General features: G+C 47.5%; 1 protein-coding gene across 5 annotated transcripts in view; it reads right to left on the bottom strand.

The window, feature by feature from the left end:
* Positions 1-24,776, bottom strand: part of LOC121567671 (protein CASP) — a 159,557-nt gene that overhangs the window by 46,025 nt on the left and 88,756 nt on the right. For all 5 annotated transcript variants that reach the window (XR_006001147.2, XM_041877873.2, XM_041877874.2 and 2 more), the window contains exons 9-14: positions 15,072-15,120; positions 14,646-14,750; positions 11,863-12,051; positions 9,544-9,602; positions 7,095-7,140; positions 6,263-6,359 (exon numbers count right to left, since the gene is read on the bottom strand). Coding sequence is in view for 4 of the 5 variants with exons in the window: in XM_041877873.2 (XP_041733807.2) it covers positions 6,263-6,359; positions 7,095-7,140; positions 9,544-9,602; positions 11,863-12,051; positions 14,646-14,750; positions 15,072-15,120 (545 nt within the window). In the remaining variant the exon portion in view is untranslated. The remainder of the gene's footprint in view (positions 1-6,262; positions 6,360-7,094; positions 7,141-9,543; positions 9,603-11,862; positions 12,052-14,645; positions 14,751-15,071; positions 15,121-24,776) is intronic.

Below are 24,776 nucleotides of genomic sequence, written 5' to 3'. Positions count from 1 at the left end.
TATATTTAATCCTGACAAAATGTCACTTGAAGCAGCAAAAATATCAACCTAATCTGAATAGAGGAGAACAGCGTGCAGCTCCAGTAAAAAGCCTTGATTAGGCCTGGCTCGCAGTCGGCGTTCCAATCCGCATTGTCTCCGTGCTGCTGTGCTGTTTGTTGCTACTTGGCTACCTGCCAAACTATTCACGTTTTACTTTTAATAAACGTTTAATCAATCTCTGTGTTCAACAAATTTACCAACTTTTTAGTTTTGTCCTCACTCATCTTTTTTCGTTAAACTTTTTCACCCCGGACGTTTTATCCCGAGACAGAAGAGTCATTTTCCTGTGCGTTTTAGCTGCCAATTTTACTTTATTTTCCCTTTTTTCCATCGCAACTTTTTTCCCTTATTCAACTTTTTTCACTCCGGACGCTTTATCTGGACATGGTTCGTCAACATCTTCAACAGCCGAAGCTAAGTAGTAACATTAACATGATGTCTTCTAATTGCAGTCGCTGTACTCATAATATACAGGAGAACGATCGCCTTACGTGCAGAATAGCTGTGCTACAAGCCCAGCTTCAGACGCTAATCGTTAGGCAAGGGTAATTTCAGTGTAGGAAAGGAAGAAACAGCGTCTGTGCCACCAGTAAGTACAGACAGTAACGTTAGTATAAATCCCCCGCACAGTCCCCGCGAGCCGGACAACTTTCTCATGGCTTCTGGAGGGAAATACTGTTGGAATGCTCAACCGGTGTCGCTCATTCAGCCGACAGAAACCTTCAACCGGTTTTCCCCATTATGTAGCGAGTCGGAGTCTGAGTCTGAGTCTTCTCTTGTCTCTACTCCTCCCGTTACGGGGTCTGAGACGCCGAAGGCTCCCACCATTAGCTCTGACAAATTGAAAACCCTAGTCATTGGCGACTCCATTACCCGCAGTATTAGACTTAAAACGAATCACCCAGCGATCATACACTGTTTACCAGGGGCAGGGCTACCGACGTTAAGGCTAATCTAAAGATGGTGCTGGCTAAAGCTAAAACTGGCGAGTGTAGAGAGTATAGAGATATTGTTATCCACGTCGGCACCAACGATGTTAGGATGAAACAGTCAGAGGTCACCAAGTGCAACATAGCTTCAGCTTGTAAATCAGCTAGAAAGATGTCGGCATCGAGTAATTGTCTCTGGCCCCTCCCAGTTAGGGGAAGTGGCAGAGCTCTACAGCAGAGTCTCAGCACTCAATCGCTGGTTGAAAACTGTTTTCTGCCCCTCCCAAAAGATAACATTTGTGGATAATTGGCCCTCTTTCTGGGACTCACCCACAAACAGGACCAAGCCTGACCTGCTGAGGAGTGACGGACTCCATCCTAGCTGGAGGGGTGCTCTCCTCTTATCTACCAACATAGATAGGGCTCTAACTCCTCTAGCCCCACAGTGAAATAGGGGTGCAGGCCAGGCAGCAGGCTGTTAGCCAACCTGCCAGCTTAGTGGAGTCTGCCAATAGCATAGTCAGTGTAGTCAGCTCAGCCATACCCATTGAGACTGTGTCTGTGCCTCGACCTAGGTTGGGCAAAACTAAACATGGCGGTGTTCACCCTAGCAATCTTATTAGGATAAAGACCTCCTCCATTCCTGCCATTATTGAAAGAGATCGTGATACCTCACATCTCAAAATAGGGTTACTTAATGTTAGATCCCTCACTTCAAAGGCAGTCATAGTCAATGAACTAATCACTGATCATAATCTTGATGTGATTGGCCTGACTGAAACATGGCTTAAGCCTGATGAATTTGCTGTGTTAAATGAGGCCTCACCTCCTGGTTACACTAGTGACCATATTCCCGTGCATCCCGCAAAGGCGGAGGTGTTGCTAACATTTACGATAGCAAATTTCAATTTACCAAAAAAAAATGGCGTTTTCATCTTTTGAGCTTCTAGTCATGAAATCTATGCAGCCTACTCAATCACTTTTTATAGCTACTGTTTACAGGCCTCCTGGGCCATATACAGCGTTCCTCTCTGAGTTTCCTGAATTCCTATCAGACCTTGTAGTCATAGCAGATCATATTCTAATTTTTGGTGATTTTAATATTCACATGGAGAAGTCCACAGACCCACTCCAAAAGTCTTTCGGAGCCATCATCGACTCAGTGGGTTTTGTCCAACATGTCTCTGGACCTACTCACTGCCACAGTCATACTCTGGACCTAGTTTTGTCCCATGGAATAAATGTTGTAGATCTTAATGTTTTTCCACAAAATCCTGGACTATCGGACCACCATTTTATTACGTTTGCAATCGCAACAAATAATCTGCTCAGACCCCAACCAAGGAGCATCAAAAGTCGTGCTATAAATTCTCAGACAACACAAAAATTCCTTGATGCCCTTCCAGACTCCTTCTGCCTACCCAAGGACGTCAGAGGACAAAAATCAGTTAACCACTTAACTGAGGAACTCAATTTAACCTTGCGCAATACCCTAGATGCAGTTGCACCCCTAAAAACGAAAAACATTTGTCATAAGAAACTAGCTCCCTGGTATACAGAAAATACCCGAGCTTTGAAGCAAGCTTCCAGGAAATTGGAACGGAAATGGCGCCACACCAAACTGGAAGTCTTCCGACTAGCTTGGAAAGACAGTACCGTGCAGTACCGAAGAGCCCTCACTGCTGCTCGATCATCCTACTTTTCCAACTTAATCGAGGAAAATAAGAATAATCCAAAATTTCTTTTTGATACTGTTGCAAAGCTAACTAAAAAGCAGCATTCCCCAAGAGAGGATGGCTTTCACTTCAGCAGTAATAAATTCATGAACTTCTTTGAGGAAAAGATCATGACCATTAGAAAGCAAATTACGGACTCCTCTTTGAATCTGCGTATTCCTCCAGGGCTTAGCTGTCCTGGATCTGCTGCAGCTCTGCGAGGGCCTGGGATCGGAGAGACACTTAAGTGTTTTAGTACTATATCTCTTGACACAATGATGAAAATAATCATGGCCTCTAAACCTTCAAGCTGCATACTGGATCCTATTCCTACTAAACTGCTGAAGGAGCTGCTTCCTGTGCTTGGCCCTCCTATGTTGAACATAATAAACAGCTCTCTATCCACCGGATGTGTACCAAACTCACTAAAAGTGGCAGTGATAAAGCCTCTCTTGAAAAAGCCAAACCTTGACCCGGAAAATATAAAAAACTATCGGCCTATATCGAATCTTCCATTCCTCTCAAAAATTTTAGAAAAAGCTGTTGCGCAGCAACTCACTGCCTTTCTGAAGACAAACAATGTAATCAAAATGCTTCAGTCTGGTTTTAGACCCCATCATAGCACTGAGACTGCACTTGTGAAGGTGGTAAATGACCTTTTAATGGCGTCAGACCGAGGCTCTGCATCTGTCCTCGTGCTACTAGACCTTAGTGCTGCCTTTGACACCATCGATCACCACATTCTTTTGGAGAGACTGGAAACCCAAATTGGTCTACACGGACAAGTTCTGGCCTGGTTTAGATCTTACCTGTCGGAAAGATATCAGTTTGTCTCTGTGAATGGTCTGTCCTCCGACAAATCAACTGTACATTTCGGTGTTCCTCAAGGTTTCGTTTTAGGACCACTATTGTTTTCACTATATATTTTACCTCTTGGGGATGTTATTCGAAAACATAATGTTAACTTTCACTGCTATGCGGATGACACACAGCTGTACATTTCAATGAAACATGGTGAAGCCCCCAAAAATTGCCCTCGCTAGAAGCCTGTGTTTCAGACATAAGGAAGTGGATGGCTGAAAACTTTTTACTTTTAAACTCGGACAAAACAGAGATGCTTGTTCTAGGTCCCAAGAAACAAAGAGATCTTCTGTTAAATCTGACAATTCATCTTGATGGTTGTAAAGTCGTCTCAAATAAAACTGTGAAGGACCTCAGCGGTACTCTTGACCCTGATCTCTCTTTTGGCGAACATATCAAGACTGTTTCAAGGACAGCTTTTTTTCCATCTACGTAACATTGCAAAAATCAGAAATTTTCTGTCCAAAAATGATGCAGAAAAATTAATCCATGCATTTGTTACTTCTAGGTTAGACTACTGCAATGCTCTATTTTCCGGCTACTCGGATAAAGCACTAAATAAACTTCAGTTAGTGCTAAATACGGCTGCTAGAATCCTGACTAGAACCAAGAAATTTGATCATATTACTCAGTGCTAGCTTCCCTACACTGGCTTCCTGTTAAGGCAAGGGCTGATTTCAAGGTTTTACTGTTAACCTATAAAAGCGTTACATGGGCTTGCTCCTACCTATCTTTCCGAGTTGGTCCTGCCGTACATACCAATACATGCGCTACGGTCACAAGCGCAGAGCCTCCTAATTGTCCCTAGAATTTCTAAGCAAACAGCGGGAGGCAGGGCTTTCTCCTATAGATCTCCATTTTTTATGGAACAGTCTGCCTACCCATGTGGAGACGAGACTCGGTCTCAACCTTTAAGTCTTTACTGAAGACTTATCTCTTCAGTAGGTCATATGATTGAGTGTAGTCTGGCCCAGGAGTGTGAAGGTGAACGGAAAGGCTCTGGAGCAACGAACAGCCTTGCTGTCTCTGCCGGGCGGTTCCCCTCTCCACTGGGGTTCTCTGCCTCTAACCCTGTTGCAGGGGCTGAGTCACTGGCTTGCTGGTGCTCTTTCATGCCGTCCCTGGGAGGGTGCGTCACTTGAGTGGGTTGAGTTACTGACGTGATCTTCCTGTCTGGGTTGGCGCCCCCCTTGATTTGTGCTGTGGTGGAGACCTCTGTGGGCTATACTGCCTTGTCTCAGGATTGTGGGTTGGTGGTTGAGGATATCCCTCTAGTGGTGCGGGGGCTGTGCTTTGGCAGAGTGGGTGGGGTTATATCCTTCCTGTTTGGCCCTGTCCGGGGTTTCTTCGGATGGGGCCACAGTGTCTCGGACCGCTCCTGTCTCAGCCTCCAGTATTTATGCTGCAGTAGTTTATGTGTCGGGGGCTGGGGTTAGTTGTTATACCTGGGTACTTCTCCTGTCTTATCCAGTGTCCTGTGTGAATTTAAGTATGCTCTCTCTAATTCTCTCGTTCTCTCTTTCTCTCTGAGAACCTGAGCCCCTAGGACCATACGTCAGGACTACCGGGCATGATGACACCTTGCTGTCCCCAGTCCGCCTGGCCTTGCTGCTATTCCAGTTTCAACTGTTCTGCCTGCGATTCTCGAAACCCCTACCTGTCCCAGACCTGCTGTTTTCAACTCTTAATGATCGGCTATGAAAAGCCAACTGAGAGACCTGAGCACCTAGGACCATACGTCGGGACTACCGGCCGTGGTGACTCCTTGCTGTCCCCAGTCCGCCTGGCCTTGCTGCTATTCCAGTTTCAACTGTTCTGCCTGCGGTTATGGAACCCCTACCTGTCCCAGACCTGCTGTTTTCAACTCTTAATGATCGGCTATGAAAAGCCAACAGATTTATTCCTGATTATTATTTGACCATGCTTGTCACTTATGAACATTTTTGAACATCTTGGCATGGTTCTGTTATAATCTTCACCCGGCACAGCCAGAAGAGGACTGGCCACCCCTCATAGCCTGGTTCCTCTCTAGGTTTCTTCCTAGGTTTTCGCCTTTCTAGGGAGTTTTTCCTAGCCACCGTGCTTCTACACCTGCATTACTAGCTGTTTGGGGTTTTAGGCTGGGTTTCTGTACAGCACTTCGAGATAATAGCTGATGTAAGAAGGGCTATATAAAATAAAATTGATTGATTGATTGATTGGTGCCAGATTTAAAACACACGTGGGAATGTCTATGAAATGAAGACATTTAATGAGTTCCAGTCTTTATTCAATCCACATTGTATGACTGGTTGGTTTCTTGCCGTTGTTTTTCTAGTGATACTACAATTAAAGCATTCAGCCAGAATAAATCATTCTCAGAGAGAATGTCAGTTTGAGTGTTGAGCGTCAGCTAAGATTTTAAATTACACTTAGAAGAAGAGTCTTCCAGACAAGAACCGGTTCCATCCACTACCCACCTGATTCTGGTCCTGTCCCCAGCCAGTCCAATCTAACCCCCAGGCCCTAACCCCCAGGCCCTAACCCCCATCCACTACCCACCTGATTCTGGTCCTGTCCCGAGCCAGTCCAATCTAGCACCGTAATACAAATAGTACAGGGACCCATATCAGTCTAAGTGAAGGACTGGTTTAGACTCAATGCTGTGTGTTGGTAACCACCTTAGGTCCCAGGCTGTAACCCCCAGGCCCTAACCCCCAGGGCAGACTGACTCACCGCTCAGCTCAGTGTTTGCGATTCGCAGAGAGGAACTCTCAGACTGCAGACTACGATTCTTCTCCAACAACAACACTTCCAGGGGTTTAGACATCTCCTGAGAGAGAGAAAGAGGTAGAGAGAGAGAGAGAGAGAGAGAGAGAGAGAGAGAGAGAGAGAGAGAGAGAGAGAGAGAGAGAGAGAGAGAGATGTTGAGAGAGAGAGAAAGAGAAAGAAGTAGAGAGGGGTAGAGAGAGAGAGAGAGATAGAGGGAGAGAGAGAGAGAGATAGAGGGAGAGAGAGAGAGAGAGAGGTAGAGAGAAAGAGGAGAGAGAGAGAGAGGTAGAGAGAGAGAGGTAGAGAGAGAGAGAGAGAGAGAGAGAGAGAGAGAGAGAGAGAGAGAGAGAGAGAGAGAGAGAGAAAGAGGTAGAGAGAGAGAGAGAGAGAGAGAGAAAGAGGTAGAGAAGAGAGAGAGAGAGAAAGAGGTGAGAGAGAGAGAGAGACAGAGAGAGAGACAGAGAGAGAGAGACAGAGAGAGAGAGAGAGAGAGAGAGAGAGAGAGAGAGAGAGAGAGAGAGAGAGAGAGAGAGAGAGAGAGAGAGAGAGAGACAGAGAGAGAGAGAGAGAGACAGAGAGAGAGAGACAGAGAGAGAGAGACAGAGAGACAGAGACAGAGAGAGAGAGAGAGAGAGAGAGAGAGAGAGAGAGAGACAGAGAGAGAGAGAGAGAGAGAGAGAGAGAGAGAGAGAGAGAGGGGGGGGGTAAGATAAAGGAGAACAGTAATACACATCAGCAGTATTTACAGAAGTCTGTCTGTCTCCATGCAGAGGAAGAGGAAGAGTTTTCTATGTACCTGCACTGAGCTGTCCGATGGGCCAAACTCCATAGACTTGAGGATGCTGTGGAGCGAGAGAGAGAGAAAGAGAGACTTGGCTCATTAAAATAATATTTTACCCATGTTGTTGTTTTCAGTAATCCAGAGTAGACGTATTCACACAAAATCACATTTCAAAACGATGTCTGTCTAAATATCTCAGTCCTGATGTTCCCAATTGCCATTTGAGTCAATTCCTACAACTCCCAAGATTCCCTTCTCTCTAACTGGGTGGAGTGGGCGGTGTGTGGGTTGAACTTGGTTCAAAACGTAGGTGGTCAAAGGTGCTTCAACTTGGTCAAATATAAAACAGGAGAGATTACTTCTCAAGAAATAATAATGTTCCTCGAGTGATGAAAAGTAGCTATCAGCCATACTCTGAGCTTTCTCATGAGCCAAGAGCAGAGCGAGTGACAGAGGAGCAGGTAATGGATTTACTAACATAGGAAGTTATTTCTAATTTCGGGTTCTGGGCAGTCCCTGAGTCGAGCAGTGAATTTCAAACACATATTCAAAACACAAAGACCAGGGAGGTTTTCCAATGCCTTGCAAAGAAAGGCACCTATTGGTAGATGGGTAAAAACAAATAAAAAGCAGACATTGAATATCCCTTTCAGCATTGTGTTATTAATTACACTTTGGATGGTGTATCAACACAACCAATCACTACAAAGATACAGGCGTCCTTCCCTACTCAGGTCCCGGAGAGGAAGGAAACCGCGCACGGATTTCACCATGAAGCCAATGGTGACTTTAAAACAGTTACAGAGTTTAATGGCTGTGATAGGAGAAAACTGAGGATGGATCAACAACATTGTAGTTACTCCACAATACTAATCTAATTGACAGAGTGAAAAGGAAGAAAGCCTGTACAGAATACAAATATTCCAAAACATGCATCCTGTTTGCAACAAGGCCCTTAAGTAATACTGCAAACAAAACGTGGCAAAGCAATGACCTTTTTGTACTGAATACAAAGTGTTATGTTTGAGGCAAATCCAATACAACACATTACTGAGAACCACTCTCCATATTTTCAAGCATAGTGTTGGCTGCATCCTGTTATGGGTGTGCTTGTCATCGTTAAGTCTTGGGAGTAAATTTTAAAAAATAAATAAAAGTAAACGACGGAATGGAGCTAAGCACAGGCAGAATCCAAGAGGAAAACCTGTTTCAGTCTGCTTTCCACCAGACACTGGGAGACTAGAGGAAAACCTGTTTCAGTCTGCTTTCCACCAGACACTGGGAGACTAGAGGAAAACCTGGTTCAGTCTGCTTTCCACCAGACACTGGGAGACTAGAGGAAAACCTGGTTCAGTCTGCTTTCCACCAGACACTGGGAGACTAGAGGAAAACCTGGTTCAGTCTGCTTTCCACCAGACACTGGGAGACTAGAGGAAAACCAGTTTCAGTCTGCTTTCCACCAGACACTGGGAGACTAGAGGAAAACCTGGTTCAGTCTGCTTTCCACCAGACACTGGGAGACTAGAGGAAAAGCTGGTTCAGTCTGCTTTCCACCAGACACTGGGAGACTAGAGGAAAACCTGGTTCAGTCTGCTGTCCACCAGACACTGGGAGACTAGAGGAGAACCTGGTTCAGTCTGCTTTCCACCAGACACTGGGAGATGAATTCACCTTTCAGCAGGACAATAACCTAAAACACAAGGCCAAATCTACACTGGAATTGCTTACCAAGAACACAGTGAATGACATGAATGTTCCTGAGCGGCCAATGTTACAGTTTTGACTTAACTCTACTTGAAAATCTACGGCAAGACCTGCAAATGGTTGTCTAGCAACGAAAAACTGTTTTGTTAAAAAAACATGTTTTCACTTTGTTGGGTATTGTGTGTAGATAGGCAAACATTTTTTAATTTTTTAATCAACTTTGAATTCTTGAAAATATATTTAATCAATAATATTTAATAAGGCTGTAACAACTAAATGTGGCATGAGTCAAGGGGTATGAATACTTTCTGAAGCCACTGTATGACGGGGCAGGTTCCATGTGTTCGCCAGCTAACTTTAAAAAAACAACCAGAAATAACTATTGATTTTCTCGTTTATTAATAAAGCTAAACTGAGATATGTGTTTTTGGTTGTAGAGTCAATTCAAAATAAAAGTTATTTCTGAATATCTACCTCGCTAACTCACTGATACTGTTTTGTGGTATACCCTTTTGGTTGATTATCCGCAGTGGTTTGTACAAATAAAGGATCCATTAAAACACACACGCAGTACCAAGCTAATAAACACAAAGTATTGAGTTATAGAATGGAGGGCAAGAGGACATGCTTCCCTTGTAACACTGTTAGAGAACCGCAGACACCCCAGGGCTACTAGGACATCAATCACTAACTAAATTAGGTCAGTATTTGGAGCAAGAACAGCGTACTCAGGGTACAACACACATGTTTGCATACTCACCTGAGCTCTTTCTTCACCTCCTCATAGTCAGCCTGTTCCTGAAGCTTTTGCTCCAGTTGCTAGAAAGAAGAGAGGGAGGGAAAGAGAGAGGAGGGGAGGAGAGGAGAGAGGATGAGAGAGAGGATGAGAGCAGAGGATGAGAGCAGAGGATATGGGTGGAGAGAGAGAGAGAGAGAGAGGGAGGACAGAAGAGAGAAAGGAGGAGAGAGAGGATGAGAGCAGAGGATGAGAGGATATGGGTGGAGAGAGAGAGAGATAGGGAGGACAGAAGAGAGAAAGGAGGAGAGAGAGGATGAGAGCAGAGGATGAGAGGATATGGGTGGAGAGAGAGAGAGAGAGAGAGAGAGAGAGAGAGGGGGGAGGACAGAAGAGAGAAAGGAGGAGAGAGAGGATGAGAGCAGAGGATGAGAGGATATGGGTGGAGAGAGAGAGAGAGAGAGAGAGAGAGAGAGAGGGGGAGGACAGAAGAGAGGGAGGGGAAGAGATTAAATGAATGATGGATGAGGGGGATGGAAACTCCCAGACAGACAGTATAATGACAATCAACTTTTACATACACGTGTGTGTGTGTGTGTGTGTGTGTGTGTGTGTGTGTGTGTGTGTGTGTGTGTGTGTGTGTGTGTGTGTGTGAGTGAGAGAGAGGTGTGTGTATATATATATATACAGTGCCTTGCAAAATTATTCATCCCCCTTGGTGTTTTTCCTATTTTGTTGCATTACAACCTGTAATTTAAATGGATTTTTATTTGGATTTCATGTAACGGACATACACAAAATAGTCCAAATTGGTGAAGTGAAATGAAAAACATAACTTGTTAAGAAAAATTCGAAACAATAAATAACGGAAAAGTGGTGCGTGCATATGTATTCACCCCCTTTGCTATGAAGCCCCTAAATAAGATCTGGTGCAATAAAATACCTTCAGAAGTCACATAATTATTTAAATTAAGTCCACCTGTGAGCAATCTAAGTGTCACATGATCTGTCACATGATCTCAGTATATATACACCTGTTCTGAAAGGCCCCAGGGTCTGCAACACCACTAAGCAAGGGGCACCACCAAGCAAGCGACACCATGAAGACCAAGGAGCTCTCCAAACAGGTCAGGGACAAAGTTGTGGAGAAGTACAGATCAGGGTTGGGTTATAAAAAAACATCAGACACTTTGAACATCCCACGGAGCACCATTAAATCCATTATTAAAAAATGGAAAGAATATGGCACCACAACAAACCTGCCAAGAGAGGGCCGCCCACCAAAACTCACGGACCAGCCAAGGAGGGCTTTAATCAGAGAGGCAACAAAGAGACCAAAGATAACCCTGAAGGAGCTGCAAAGCTCCACAGCGGAGATTGGAGTATCTGTCCATAGGACCACTTTAAGCCGTACACTCCACAGAGCTGGGCTTTACGGAAGAGTGGCCAGAAAAAAGCCATTGCTTAAAGAAAAAAATAAGCAAACACGTTTGGTGTTCACCAAAAGGCATGTGGGAGACTCCCCAAACATATGGAAGAAGGTACTCTGGTCATATGAGACTAAAATTGAGCTTTTTGGCCATCAAGGAAAACGCTATGTCTGGCGCAAACCCAACACCGTTCATCACCCCAAGAACACCACAGTGAAGCATGGTGGTGGCAGCATCATGCTGTGGGGTTGTTTTTCATCGGCAGGGACTGGGAAACTGGTCAGAATTGAAGGAATGATGGATTGCGCTAAATACAGGGAAATTCTTGAGGGAAACCTGTTTCAGTCTTCCAGAGATGTGAGACTGGGACGGAGGTTCACCTTCCAGCAGGACAATGACCATAAGCATACTGCTAAAGCAAAACTTGAGTGGTTTAAGGGAAAACATTTAAATGTCTTGGAATGGCCTAGTCAAAGCCCAGACCTCAATCCAATTGAGAATCTGTGGTATGACTTAAAGATTGCTGTACACCAGCGGAACCCATCCAACTTGAAGGAGCTGGAGCAGTTTTGCCTTGAATAATGGGCAAAAATCCCAGTGGCTAGATGTGCCAAGCTTATAGAGACAAACCCCAAGAGACTTGCAGCTGTAATTGCTGCAAAAAGTGGCACTACAAAGTATTGTCTTTTTAGGGGGTGAATAGTTATGCACGCTCAAGTTTTCTTCTTTTTTTGTCTTATTTCTTGTTTGTTTCACAAGAAAATATATTTTGCATCTTCAAAGTGGTAGGCATGTTGTGTAAATCAAATGATACAAACCCCCCAAAAAATCCATATTAATTCCAGGTTGTAAGGCAACAAAATAGGAAAAATGCCAAGGGGGGTGAATACTTTCGCAAGCCACTGTAGCCTACCTTGAAGGTGGCAGTCTTGGTGCTCAGCTGTAGTTGAAGCTGTGTGATCTGTGTGGTGGAGCTCTCTCTGAGTTTAGAAAGGCTGGCCTGCAGTCTCTGGACGTCTTCCACCAGCTGAACCATGTCTCTGTCCTTGGCCCCCAGCTCTGCCTCCAGACTGGAGCGGGACACCACCTCCACTGCCTGGTCCTATAGGCCAACACATACATCAATACACCAATCAATCAACCAATCACAACAGTCTGCTCATAGGTCAAAACATACAGTGAGGGAAAAAAGTATTTGATCCCCTGCTGATTTTGTACGTTTGCCCACTGACAAAGAAATGATCAGTCTATAATTTTAATGGTAGGTTTATTTGAACAGTGAGAGACAGAATAATAACAAAAAAATCCAGAAAAACGCATGTCAAAAATGTTATAAATTGATTTGCATTTTAATGAGGGAAATAAGTATTTGACCCCTGTACAAAACATGACTTAGTACTTGGTGGCAAAACCCTTGTTGGCAATCACATAGGTCAGACGTTTCTTGTAGTTGGCCACCAGGTTTGCACACATCTCAGGAGGGATTTTGTCCCACTCCTCTTTGCAGATCTTCTCCAAGTCATTAAGGTTTTGAGGCTGACGTTTGGCAACTCGAACCTTCAGCTCCCTCCACAGATTTTCTATGGTATTAAGGTCTGGAGACTGGCTAGGCCACTCCAGGACCTTAATGTGCTTCTTCTTGAGCCAATCCTTTGTTGCCTTGGCCGTGTGTTTTGGGTCATTGTCATGCTGGAATACCCATCCACGACCCATTTTCAATGCCCTGGCTGAGGGAAGGAGGTTCTCACCCAAGATTTGACGGTACATGGCCCCGTCCATCGTCCCTTTGATGCGGTGAAGTTGTCCTGTCCCCTTAGCAGAAAAACACCCCCAAAGCATAATGTTTCCACCTCCATGTTTGACGGTGGGGATGGTGTTCTTGGGGTCATAGGCAGCATTCCTCCTCCTCCAAACACGGCGAGTTGAGTTGATGCTCAAGAGCTCGATTTTGGTCTCATCTGACCACAACACTTTCACCCAGTTCTCCTCTGAATCATTCAGATGGTCATTGGCAAACTTCAGACGGGCATGTATATGTGCTTTCTTGAGCAGGGGGACCTTGCAGGCGCTGCAGGATTTCAGTCCTTCACTGCGTAGTGTGTTACCAATTGTTTTCTTGGTGACTATGGTCCCAGCTGCCTTGAGATCATTGACAAGATCCTCCCGTGTAGTTCTGGGCTGATTCCTCACCGTTCTCATGATCATTGCAACTCCACGAGGTGAGATCTTGCATGGAGCCCCAGGCCGAGGGAGATTGACAGTTCTTTCTTCCATTTGCGAATAATCGCACCAACTGTTGTCACCTTCTCACCAAGCTGCTTGGCGATGGTCTTGTAGCCCATTCCAGCCTTGTGTAGGTCTACAATCTTGTCCCTGACATCCTTGGAGAGCTCTTTGGACTTGGCCATGGTGGAGAGTTTGGAATCTGATTGATTGATTGCTTCTGTGGACAGGTGTCTTTTATACAGGTAACAAACTGAGATTAGGAGCACTCCCTTTAAGAGTGTGGTCCTAATCTCAGCTCGTTACCTGTATAAAAGACACCTGGGAGCCAGAAATCTTTCTTATTGAGAGGGGGTCAAATACTTATTTCCCTCATTAAAATGCAAATCAATTTATAACATTTTTGACATGCGTTTTTCTGGATTTTTGTTGTTGTTATTCTGTCTCTCACTGTTCAAATAAACCTACCATTAAAATTATAGACTGATCATGTCTTTGTCAGTGGGCAAACGTACAAAATCAGCAGGGGATCAAATACCTTTTCCCCCTCACTGTACATCAATCCATTCATCAATTAACCAATCAATACATAATTAAATCAATCTATAAATCACAACAGTCTGCTCCTATAAGTTAAAGTATAAATCAATCAAATAATCAATGAACCAATCAATCCATCAACCAATTCTTTGGGGTATACTGATCATAATGCATCTGCTCCTAGGACTAAAGAAAATCCACCTCTCTCAGCAATCAGCCAACCAAATCCACCTCTCTCAGCAATCAGCCAACCAACTCCACCTCTCTCAGCAATCAGCCAACCAACTCCACCTCTATCAGCAATCAGCCAACCAAATCCACCTCTATCAGCAATCAGCCAACCAAATCCACCTCTATCAGCAATCAGCCAACCAAATCCACCTCTATCAGCAATCAGCCAACCAAATCCACCTCTATCAGCAATCAGTCAACCAAATCCACCTCTATCAGCAATCAGCCAACCAAATCCACCTCTCTCAGCAATCAGCCAACCAACTCCACCTCTATCAGCAATCAGCCAACCAAATCTACCTCTATCAGCAATCAGCCAACCAAATCCACCTCTATCAGCAATCAGCCAACCAAATCCACCTCTATCAGCAATCAGCCAACCAAATCCACCTCTCTCAGCAATCAGCCAACCAAATCCACCTCTCTCAGCAATCAGCCAACCAAATCCACCTCTATCAGCAATCAGCCAACCAAATCCACCTCTATCAGCAATCAGCCAACCAAATCCACCTCTATCAGCAATCAGCCAACCAAATCCACCTCTCTCAGCAATCAGCCAACCAAATCCACCTCTATCAGCAATCAGCCAACCAAATCCACCTCTCTCAGCAATCAGCCAACCAAATCCACCCCTATCAGCAATCAGCCAACCAAATCCACCTCTATCAGCAATCCATACTCTACCAACCAATAACAGCGTACCGTGTCTGGGGTGGTCTGGATCTGGGTAGTCAGCTGCAGGGATTGGTTAGAAGAGGTCAGCTGCTCCCTCAGAGTGTCCGCCTCCCTCTGTGCTGCCTCCGCCCTCTGAGAGACAGACAGACAGACAGACAGACAGACAGACAGACAGACAGACAGACAGACAGAGAGAGAGAGAGAGAGAGAGAGAGAGAGAGAGAGAGAGAGAGAGAGAGACAGACAGACAGAGAGAGAGAGACAGAGAGAGAGAGACAGAGACAACGTAAACTGGTTACCAACGTAATTAGAAGAGTAAAAATTAATGTTTTGTCATACCCTTGGTATACGGTCTGATATACCACCGCTGTCAGCCTATCAGCATTCAGGTCTTGAACCACCCAGTTTATAACATCCAATAATGACCAAGGCCATAAAGGGGTGGAGACTAACCTGATTGGCTCTCTCCAGATCTGTCATCACCATTTCAATCTCATCGGCCCTGAGGAGGAGGAGGAAGAGGAAGAAGAGGAAGAAGAAAAGGAGGAGGAAGAGGAGGAAGAAGAGGAGGAGGAAGAGGAGGAGGAAGAAGAGGAAGAAGAAGAGGAGGAGGAGGAAGAGGAAGAAGAAGAGGAGGAGGAGGAAGAGGAAGAAGATGAGGAGGAGGAAGAGGAGGAGGAAGAGGAGGAAGAGAAAGAAGAGGAGGAAGAGGAGGAAGAAGAGGATTAAGTGTTACTAAGTGCACACACAGGACAGTGATCATTACAACATCTAATACACACACATCCATATGCGCACGCACACACACACGCACACACACCCCGAGGCTCCCAAAGCCTGAAACGCATGTTGTTGTATGTATACAACTCATGTGAGTGAATTGTAACTGAGTGCAGCAGTACCCAGTAAAACCCTCTCAATTTTCTCCTTAGTACTTTGATTGTGAACCCAATAACCTCAGCAACTTGTGTGTCTGTGTCTAAGCCGGACTAAAACAGAGGGATTACACTAATTGAGCGCTGAGTCTTAATGTTCACTAATCTGACAGGGAAGCTAACCCGGGTCGCTGCGCGTATGGCAAACATCCTAGGCATCGCGCCAATAGGGTCAACCTGTGGGAATTGTAACGTGGCTCAAATAGCGAGGATCCATTAACGATTCTGTTCCCTGGTAGTAGTTGGGATGCTTCAACATGGATGCATATCAATAGTCCAAAGTTGATTCCTATTTCCTAACCTTCGGTATGAAGGTGCCTGACATCTAAACAGCAGCGCGGTGTACGGCGTATACATTCCTTAATTACACCAACACCCTAACATCTCATTATAGGTGATTCTGCATGGAGTGTTTACCTTCATTTAGGCTCTCTGTAATTGGGTGTCTGTGTGCAAGTGTTATTTTTTTGTTTTTTTTAAAGGTGCAATATGCAGAAATCATTCACCATTTCCTGGTTGCTAAAACTCTAATAGTTCACCTAATTTCAGTTTATGTGAAAAACAAGCAATGTATAGTGCAGAGAATCATTGTACCATCTAAACCGCTGTGAAATATGTTCTCAATAACCAAAAATATTGTATTTTCAGCTGGTGGACAAAACCGAAAGTAAAAGACGCAAAAACTAAACTTAAGAACAGGAAACATAGAAATAGCGCACATCTTAAGACTTGCTTTCAATTAGATTTCAAGATCTATAACTAACATTTCTATGTGAATTTGGTCGGGTTGGCCCAAAAAGTTACATATTGCAGCTTTAATAACCATTATACCGTCATACCGTTTCTGTACCATACCGGGGTATATTGTATTACTGGAAGTGCACACAAGGCCGCCATTTCAATAAAATAAATTATAATATTGTAAAAAATATATATAATATATACAGTACCGGTCAAAAGTTGGGACACACCTACTCATTCAAGGGTTTTTCTTAATTTTTTACTATTTTTTACATTGTAGAATAATAGTGAAGACATCAAAACTATGAAATAGCACATATGGAATCATGTAGTAACCAAAAAAGTGTTAAACAAATCAAAATATATTTTATATTTGAGATTCTTCAAATAGCCACCCTTTGTCTTGATGACAGCTTTGCAAACTCTTTGCCTTGATGACAGCTTTGCACACTCTTTGCCTTGATGACAGCTTTATGCACTGATAGCCTGCCTACCGTTGTCTATAGACTTGAATGGCGAATGGGAGGCGTGCTTCAATTACCAGTTGAGAAATGAAAACAGTAGCTCTTTTTAATCATGGCCATCAATACTGTTATTTACATGCGATTGCATTTAGAATTGTTGCAAGCGCAATGACTGGGCTTATGTAAAAGCACTTGTTTCACTCCAGCAGCAATGAGCTGAGGAGCAGCAGCAGCAGCAATGAGCTGAGGAGCAGCAGCAGCAGCAATGAGCTGAGGAGCAGCAGCAGCAGCAATGAGCTGAGGAGCAGCAGCAGCAGCAATGAGCTGAGGAGCTGCAGCAGCAGCAATGAGCTGAGGAGCTGCAGCAGCAGCAATGAGCTGAGGAGCAGCAGCAGCAGCAATGAGCTGAGGAGCAGCAGCAGCAGCAATGAGCTGAGGAGCAGCAGCAGCAGCAATGAGCTGAGGAGCTGCAGCAATGAGCTGAGGAGCAGCAGCAGCAGCAATGAGCTGAGGAGCAGCAGCAGCAATGAGCTGAGGAGCTGCAGCAGCAGCAATGAGCTGAGGAGCTGCAGCAGCAGCAATGAGCTGAGGAGCTGCAGCAGCAGCAATGAGCTGAGGAGCTGCAGCAGCAGCAATGAGCTGAGGAGCAGCAGCAGCAGCAATGAGCTGAGGAGCAGCAGCAGCAGCAATGAGCTGAGGAGCTGCAGCAGCAGCAATGAGCTGAGGAGCTGCAGCAATGAGCTGAGGAGCAGCAGCAGCAGCAATGAGCTGAGGAGCAGCAGCAGCAGCAATGAGCTGAGGAGCTGCAGCAGCAGCAATGAGCTGAGGAGCTGCAGCAGCAGCAATGAGCTGAGGAGCTGCAGCAGCAGCAATGAGCTGAGGAGCTGCAGCAGCAGCAATGAGCTGAGGAGCTGCAGCAGCAGCAATGAGCTGAGGAGCTGCAGCAATGAGCTGAGGAGCAGCAGCAGCAGCAATGAGCTGAGGAGCAGCAGCAGCAGCAATGAGCTGAGGAGCTGCAGCAGCAGCAATGAGCTGAGCAGCAGCAGCAGCAATGAGCTGAGGAGCTGCAGCAGCAGCAATGAGCTGAGGAGCAGCAGCAGCAGCAATGAGCTGAGGAGCAGCAGCAGCAGCAATGAGCTGAGGAGCAGCAGCAGCAGCAATGAGCTGAGGAGCTGCAGCAATGAGCTGAGGAGCAGCAGCAGCAGCAATGAGCTGAGGAGCAGCAGCAGCAGCAATGAGCTGAGGAGCTGCAGCAGCAGCAATGAGCTGAGGAGCTGCAGCAGCAGCAATGAGCTGAGGAGCTGCAGCAGCAGCAATGAGCTGAGGAGCTGCAGCAGCAGCAATGAGCTGAGGAGCAGCAGCAGCAGCAATGAGCTGAGGAGCAGCAGCAGCAGCAATGAGCTGCGAGCAGCAGCAGCAGCAATGAGCTGCGGAGCAGCAGCAGCAGCAATGAGCTGAGGAGCTGCAGCAGCAGTGAGCTGAGGAGCTGCAGCAGCAATGAGCTGAGGAGCTGCAGCAGCAGTGAGCTGAGGAGCCGCAGCAGCAATGAGCTGAGGAGCTGCAGCAGCAGCAATGAGCTGAGGAGCAGCAGCAGCAGCAATGAGCTGAGGAGCTGCAGCAGCAATGAGCTGAGGAGCAGCAGCAGCAGCAATGAGCTGAGGAGCAGCAGCAGCAATGAGCTGAGGAGCTGCAGCAGCAGTGAGCTGAGGAGCTGCAGCAGCAGTGAGCTGAGGAGCTGCAGCAGCAGCAATGAGCTGAGGAGCAGCAGCAGCAGCAATGAGCTGAGAAGCAGCAACGAGCTGAGAAGCAGCAACAGCAGCAATGAGCTGAGGAGCTGGCAGCAGCAATGAGCTGAGGATCTGCAGCAGCAGCAATGAGCTGAGGAGCTGCAGCAGCAGCAATGAGCTGAGGAGCAGCAGCAATGAGCTGAGGAGCAGCAGCAGCAGCAATGAGCTGAGGATCTGCAGCAGCAGCAATGAGCTGAGGAGCAGCAGCAGCAGCAATGAGCTGAGGATCTGCAGCAGCAGCAATGAGCTGAGGAGCAGCAGCAGAAGCAATGAGCTGAGGAGCTGCAGCAGCAGTGAGCTGAGGGAGCAGCAGCAGCAATGAGCTGAGGAGCTGCAGCAGCAGCAATGAGCTGAGGAGCTGCAGCAGGAGAAATGAGCTGAGGAGCAGCAGCAGCAATGAGCTGAGGAGCTGCAGCAGCAATGAGCTGAGGAGCAGCAGCAGCAATGAGCTGAGGAGCTGCAGCAATGAGCTGAGGAGCAGCAGCAGCAGCAATGAGCTGAGGAGCTGCAGCAGCAATGAGCTGAGGAGCAGCAGCAGCAATGAGCTGAGGAGCTGCAGCAATGAGCTGAGGAGCAGCAGCAATGAGCTGAGGAGCTGCAGCAGCAATGAGCTGAGGAGCTGCAGCAGCAGCAATGAGCTGAGGAGCTGCAGCAGCAGCAATGAGCTGAGGAGCTGCAGCAGCAGCAATGAGCTGAGGAGCTGCAGCAATGAGCTGAGGAGCTGCAGCAGCAGCAGTGAGCTGAGGAGCAGCAGCAGCAGCAATGAGCTGAGGAGCTGCAGCAGCAATGAGCTGAGGAGCTGCAGCAGCAATGAGCTGAGGAGCTGCAGCAGCAGCAGCAATGAGCTGAGGAGCAGCAGCAGCAGCAGCAGTGAGCTGAGGAGCTGCAGCAGCAGCAGCAGTGAGCTGAGGAGCAGCAGCAGCAGCAATGAGCTGAGGAGCAGCAGCAGCAGCAATGAGCTGAGGAGCAGCAGCAGCAGCAATGAGCTGAGGAGCAGCAGCAGCAGCAATGAGCTGAGGAGCAGCAGCAGCAGCAATGAGCTGAGGAGCAGCAGCAGCAGCAATGAGCTGAGGAGCAGCAGCAGCAATGAGCTGAGGAGCTGCAGCAGCAATGAGCTGAGGAGCTGCAGCAGCAATGAGCTGAGGAGCTGCAGCAGCAGCAATGAGCTGAGGAGCTGCAGCAGCAGCAATGAGCTGAGGAGCTGCAGCAGCAATGAGCTGAGGAGCTGCAGCAGCAGCAATGAGCTGAGGAGCTGCAGCAGCAGCAATGAGCTGAGGAGCAGCAGCAGCAATGAGCTGAGGAGCTGCAGCAGCAGCAATGAGCTGAGGAGCTGCAGCAATGAGCTGAGGAGCAGCAGCAGCAGCAATGAGCTGAGGAGCAGCAGCAGCAGCAATGAGCTGAGGAGCTGCAGCAGCAGCAATGAGCTGAGGAGCAGCAGCAGCAGCAATGAGCTGAGGAGCAGCAGCAGCAGCAATGAGCTGAGGAGCTGCAGCAGCAGCAATGAGCTGAGGAGCTGCAGCAATGAGCTGAGGAGCAGCAGCAGCAGCAATGAGCTGAGGAGCAGCAGCAGCAGCAATGAGCTGAGGAGCTGCAGCAGCAGCAATGAGCTGAGGAGCTGCAGCAGCAGCAATGAGCTGAGGGGATCTGCAGCAGCAATGAGCTGAGGAGCTGCAGCAGCAGCAATGAGCTGAGGAGCTGCAGCAGCAGCAATGAGCTGAGGAGCAGCAGCAGCAATGAGCTGAGGAGCAGCAGCAGCAGCAATGAGCTGCGGAGCAGCAGCAGCAGCAATGAGCTGCGGAGCAGCAGCAGCAGCAATGAGCTGAGGAGCTGCAGCAGCAGTGAGCTGAGGAGCTGCAGCAGCAATGAGCTGAGGAGCTGCAGCAGCAATGAGCTGAGGAGCTGCAGCAGCAGCAATGAGCTGAGGAGCTGCAGCAGCAGCAATGAGCTGAGGAGCTGCAGCAGCAGCAATGAGCTGAGGAGCTGCAGCAGCAATGAGCTGCGGAGCAGCAGCAGCAGCAATGAGCTGAGGAGCAGCAGCAGCAATGAGCTGAGGAGCTGCAGCAGCAGTGAGCTGAGGAGCTGCAGCAGCAGTGAGCTGAGGAGCTGCAGCAGCAGCAATGAGCTGAGGAGCAGCAGCAGCAGCAATGAGCTGAGAAGCAGCAACGAGCTGAGAAGCAGCAACAGCAGCAATGAGCTGAGGAGCTGCAGCAGCAGCAATGAGCTGAGGATCTGCAGCAGCAGCAATGAGCTGAGGATCTGCAGCAGCAGCAATGAGCTGAGGAGCAGCAGCAATGAGCTGAGGAGCAGCAGCAGCAGCAATGAGCTGAGGATCTGCAGCAGCAGCAATGAGCTGAGGAGCAGCAGCAGCAGCAATGAGCTGAGGATCTGCAGCAGCAGCAATGAGCTGAGGAGCAGCAGCAGAAGCAATGAGCTGAGGAGCTGCAGCAGCAGTGAGCTGAGGAGCAGCAGCAGCAGCAATGAGCTGAGGAGCTGCAGCAGCAGCAATGAGCTGAGGAGCTGCAGCAGGAGAAATGAGCTGAGGAGCAGCAGCAGCAATGAGCTGAGGAGCTGCAGCAGCAATGAGCTGAGGAGCAGCAGCAGCAATGAGCTGAGGAGCTGCAGCAATGAGCTGAGGAGCAGCAGCAGCAATGAGCTGAGGAGCAGCAGCAGCAATGAGCTGAGGAGCAGCAGCAGCAATGAGCTGAGGAGCTGCAGCAATGAGCTGAGGAGCAGCAGCAATGAGCTGAGGAGCTGCAGCAGCAATGAGCTGAGGAGCTGCAGCAGCAGCAATGAGCTGAGGAGCTGCAGCAGCAGCAATGAGCTGAGGAGCTGCAGCAATGAGCTGAGGAGCTGCAGCAGCAGCAGTGAGCTGAGGAGCAGCAGCAGCAGCAATGAGCTGAGGAGCTGCAGCAGCAATGAGCTGAGGAGCTGCAGCAGCAATGAGCTGAGGAGCTGCAGCAGCAGCAGCAATGAGCTGAGGAGCAGCAGCAGCAGCAGCAGTGAGCTGAGGAGCTGCAGCAGCAGCAGCAGTGAGCTGAGGAGCAGCAGCAGCAGCAATGAGCTGAGGATCAGCAGCAGCAGCAATGAGCTGATGAGCAGCAGCAGCAGCAATGAGCTGAGGAGCAGCAGCAGCAGCAATGAGCTGAGGAGCAGCAGCAGCAGCAATGAGCTGAGGAGCTGCAGCAGCAATGAGCTGAGGAGCTGCAGCAGCAATGAGCTGAGGAGCTGCAGCAGCAATGAGCTGAGGAGCTGCAGCAGCAGCAATGAGCTGAGGAGCAGCAGCAGCAGCAATGAGCTGAGGAGCTGCAGCAGCAATGAGCTGAGGAGCAGCAGCAGCAATGAGCTGAGGAGCAGCAGCAGCAATGAGCTGAGGAGCTGCAGCAACAATGAGCTGAGGAGCAGCAGCAACAGCTCTAGTGCGGAGGTTATATTCAGCTCTAACTAGACTGTCTGTATGCGGCGGCGTGTGATAAATAAGATGCATGACGACAAAAAACAACATGCGCCATTTTAGTTCCTACATTATGGACATGAACCACTATGCACACTCACTGGACTCTACCCACACACACACACACTGGACTCTACCCACACACACACACACTGGACTCTATCCACACACACACACACTGGACTCTACCCACACACACACACACTGGACTCTACCCACACACACACACACTGGACTCTACCCACACACACACTCACTGGACTCTACCCACACACACACTCACTGGACTCTACCCACACACACACTTTACATACGCTGCTTCTAATCTGCTTTATTATCTGTCCTGATTGCCTAGTCACCTTTACCCCTACCTACATGTACCTCGTACCCCTGCACAGTGACTCGGTACCAGTACTCCTTGTATATAGCCTCATTACTACCTGGTACCACTGCACAGTGACTCGGTACCAGAACTCTTTGTATATAGGCTCATTATTGTTATCTATAGTGTTACTTTTTGCTAATTGTCTTACTTTTTAACTCTGCATTGTTGGGAAAGGGGTTCGTAAGTAAGCATTTCACGGTGAAGTCAACACCAGTTATATTCGCCGCATGTGACAAATAAAATTGTATTTGACCTATAGACCGATAAGCATGATGGTAAAATGTATTTCCATTGACTGGTATTTCCATCAATTAATAAAAGCATTATTTTGCAATGGGATTCTTTTTTTCTCCCGGTGAATTTGGTCGACAATAATTTATGTAATTATTTTTATTATATTTTGTATTATTTTTATTAAATCGGCTTTTCATAAAAAAATTGGGCCAAAAGCTGGCAATTAGCGGCTAACAGAAACCCTGCTACAGATGTACAAAGTCTTCTTAAATAACACTGGGATTTGCCTGGATTTGGGCATTACAAAGGGATCAAGGAGACAGACAGGTTTTAGTGTTCTGATGCGGAAGTCAGTTCATTCACCAGCATAACACAATGTTCTATCAATGCAATGATAGCATATAGTCAAATTTTCAAAGGAAGGTTCATGCTTTAACGTTTCATCACAGCCCCAGACAGATTCAAAATCAGGTCAGCGTTACTGTACAATTCATTTACACCACTATCCAATATCCTAAAAGAGATTTGTGATGTATTTCAAACTAAAAATAACTATATGTGATTCTATCCGGTGCCACAAAAATGGCTTCTATAGCAACAAAAGTCATCCTCGAAAACCCTGACAGCCCTCTCTGGACCAGGCTGACAGGATGTGACAGCCCTCTATGGAGCAGGCAGACAGGAGGTGACAGCCCTCTATGGACCAGGCAGACAGGATGTGACAGCCCTCTATGGACCAGGCAGACAGGATGTGACAGCCATCTCTGGACCAGGCAGACAGGATGTGACAGCCATCTCTGGACCAGGCAGACAGGAGGTGACAGCCCTCTCTGGAGCAGGCAGACAGGATGTGACAGCCCTCTATGGACCAGGCAGACAGGAGGTGACAGCCCTCTCTGAACCAGGCAGACAGGATGTGACAGCCCTCTATGGACCAGGCAGACATGATGTGACAGCCCTCTATGGACCAGGCAGACAGGATGTGACAGCCCTCTCTGAACCAGGCAGACAGGATGTGACAGGCCTCTATGGACCAGGCAGCCAGGAGGTGACAGGAGGTGACAGGCCTCTATGGACCAGGCAGACAGGATGTGACAGCCCTCTCTGAACCAGGCAGACAGGATGTGACAGCCCTCTATGGACCAGGCAGACAGGATGTGACAGCCCTCTCTGAACCAGGCAGACAGGATGTGACAGGCAGATCTGTTTGGACTTCTAGCGGTCAATTTGCAGTCTACAAATTATTTGTAATTATGTTCCGGCCCCCTGACCATCCGCTCAAGAAAATAATTGGCCCGGGGCTGAATCTAGTTGATGACCCCTACTCTAGGCTATATTGTTTTCTATGTATTTCTCAGATAGGGTCCATCTCGTACTCCCCTCTCAAGCCTTCCCTCATCCAGGGCCCCAGTGTCCAGCGCCCATATTCATAAAGAATCTCTCAGTGCTGATCTAGGATCAATTTAACCTTTTAGATCCTAATTAATACGATTATATGAACAATTGGGGACCTGATCCGAGATCAGCACTTCTACTCTGAGTTGCTTTATGAACACGGGTCCAGGTCCCCAGGCAGGTCAGTAAAGTGAGGAGGGACATCCATCAGTCAGTCAGAACTCTGAGGATCCCTCATATGCCTGGTCCCATTATTCTGTTCCTACCCTACCCTCTCTTCTCTCTGTTCCTACCCTACCCTCTCTTCTCTCTCCTCCTACCCTACTCATTTTTCTCTCTCTGTTCCTACCCTACTCCTCTCTCTGTTCCTACCCTACTCCCTCTCTTCTCTCTGTTCCTACCCTACCCTCTCTTCTCTCTCTGTTCCTACCCTACTCCCTCTCTTCTCTCTGTTCCTACCCTACTCTCTCTTCTCTCTCTGTTCGTACCCTACTCCTTCTCTCTCTGTTCCTACCCTACTCCTTCTCTCTCTGTTCCTACCCTACTCCCTCTTCTCTCTGATCCTACCCTACCCTCTATTTTCTCTGTTCCTACCCTACTCCCTCTCTTCTCTCTGTTCCTACCCTACCCTCTCTTCTCTCTGTTCCTACCCTACTCCCTCTCTTCTCTCTGTTCCTACCCTACTCCTTCTCTCTCTGTTCCTACCCTACTCCTTCTCTCTCTGTTCCTACCCTACTCCCTCTTCTCTCTGATCCTACCCTACCCT

This window comes from Coregonus clupeaformis, chromosome 6 (assembly GCF_020615455.1).
Source record: "Coregonus clupeaformis isolate EN_2021a chromosome 6, ASM2061545v1, whole genome shotgun sequence".
NCBI lineage: Eukaryota > Metazoa > Chordata > Actinopteri > Salmoniformes > Salmonidae > Coregonus > Coregonus clupeaformis.
This window is presented reverse-complemented; position numbering and strand designations above follow the sequence as displayed.